This window comes from Plasmodium cynomolgi (genome assembly GCF_000321355.1).
Source record: "Plasmodium cynomolgi strain B DNA, scaffold: 1021, whole genome shotgun sequence".
NCBI lineage: Eukaryota > Apicomplexa > Aconoidasida > Haemosporida > Plasmodiidae > Plasmodium > Plasmodium cynomolgi.
The window spans coordinates 1-1,405 of NW_004193135.1; the positions used below are offsets into that span (position 1 = coordinate 1).

The 1,405-nt window shown below is 29.5% G+C and overlaps 1 protein-coding gene across 1 annotated transcript; it reads right to left on the reverse strand.

The window, feature by feature from the left end:
* Positions 1-184: 184 nt before the first annotated feature.
* PCYB_006500 (hypothetical protein) lies at positions 185-1,273 on the reverse strand (the record flags this gene model as incomplete). The annotated part of the gene is made up of 2 exons (XM_004228071.1): positions 185-1,096; positions 1,154-1,273. The coding sequence occupies 2 exons, from the start codon at positions 1,271-1,273 to the stop codon at positions 185-187; spliced, it is 1,032 nt and encodes a 343-aa protein (XP_004228119.1).
* Between the last annotated feature and the right edge of the window lie 132 nt (positions 1,274-1,405).

Here is a 1,405-nt window from a genome sequence, read left to right on the forward strand (position 1 = left end):
TAGAAAACATATCGCCTCCTTCTTGTGTATAAGGCGAAAACGTATCCATGGCATTCATACTATATATGTTTCTTCCACGAAGCTTTCGAATCCAGGGGCCTAAGGGTGTATACTTGTATGTAAAAATTAAAAATAGATATGTAATACATTTACTTATTATTGTTGTACATGTAAAGCAAGTTTTTTACAAGTTCGTACTATAATGATATATGCTTACAAAATATATACATACTCTATATAACATAGTGCCTGCCATTAATGCTTGAGCTCCGCCAAGAATTGAATGAGTAACTTTTGTTCTAATATCGGATGATTCAGATGTTGACTGTGCGTGTTGACTCATTTCTGCAGCTGCTTGAAGACCAGAAATACCTACGACAGTTTCGTGAGTACCAGCAGAATGCGCAAGAGTCTCTGCAGGAGCTTTTTGTTTTTCCATTTCAGCGTGACATTTTAAAAATTTATGTAGCACATACTTAGGATTATACGACCGGCAATCATTGTAGATTTGAGGGCATTTGCCTCGATCGGAAGCACAAAGACTATCAAAGTAATCAAATAATTCTTGTTTTTCTTTAATTTTTTTATAATATGTGCATTTATCATCATCCTTTAAAGCCAAAGTATTAAGATTTGTATAATCAACATAATATTCATACAATTCTTTTCTTTCCTTCCAATCTTCCTGTTTATATATATAAAAATCAGGCTTACATTTATTATTCAGAGAATTATCTGATAATTTATCAACAATATCGTTCCATAACCGTTGGTATTGGCCCAAAGCAGGAAGAATAGTAGAAGATTTATCAGAACCAAGAATATTAGCCAATTCACTGTATACCCAATAATTTAAAAGAATGCACACATCGTTTTCAGGTACTGAAATAAACCATATTCGATCATTTTTTTCTAAATGTCTTAGGATCTTTTTACAATATTTTTTTACTTCATCTCCATGATTCTTTAAATTTATTGTATCTAATTTTATTGAATCACAACGCTCATTATAAATAGATAAATCGTTATGCTCAAAATTTATATAAGAATAAAATAATTGTGTGGGTAAATAAAGCAAATCCGTTTCTGAAGATATCTATATAAAAAGTAAATATTATGACTATGAAAATATTCGTCATGCATAAATTTATACATTCTGCTTTATAAAAAATAGTACATTAGAATTTAAGAAAATGTTCTGTAATACACAAAAGTGTATATTAAAATATTTTACACCGGGTGCTGTAGGAGCTGTAGGAGCTGTAGGTGCCATGATTTAGAGTAAATTAAATTACAGTAAAAATTAATACTTCAAATTTTGTATAACCTATTGTAGAAATGAAGCTAAGAATATTATTTTTTGGCAGGAACTTTAATGATTGTTTTAATTTATAAAAATCATTTC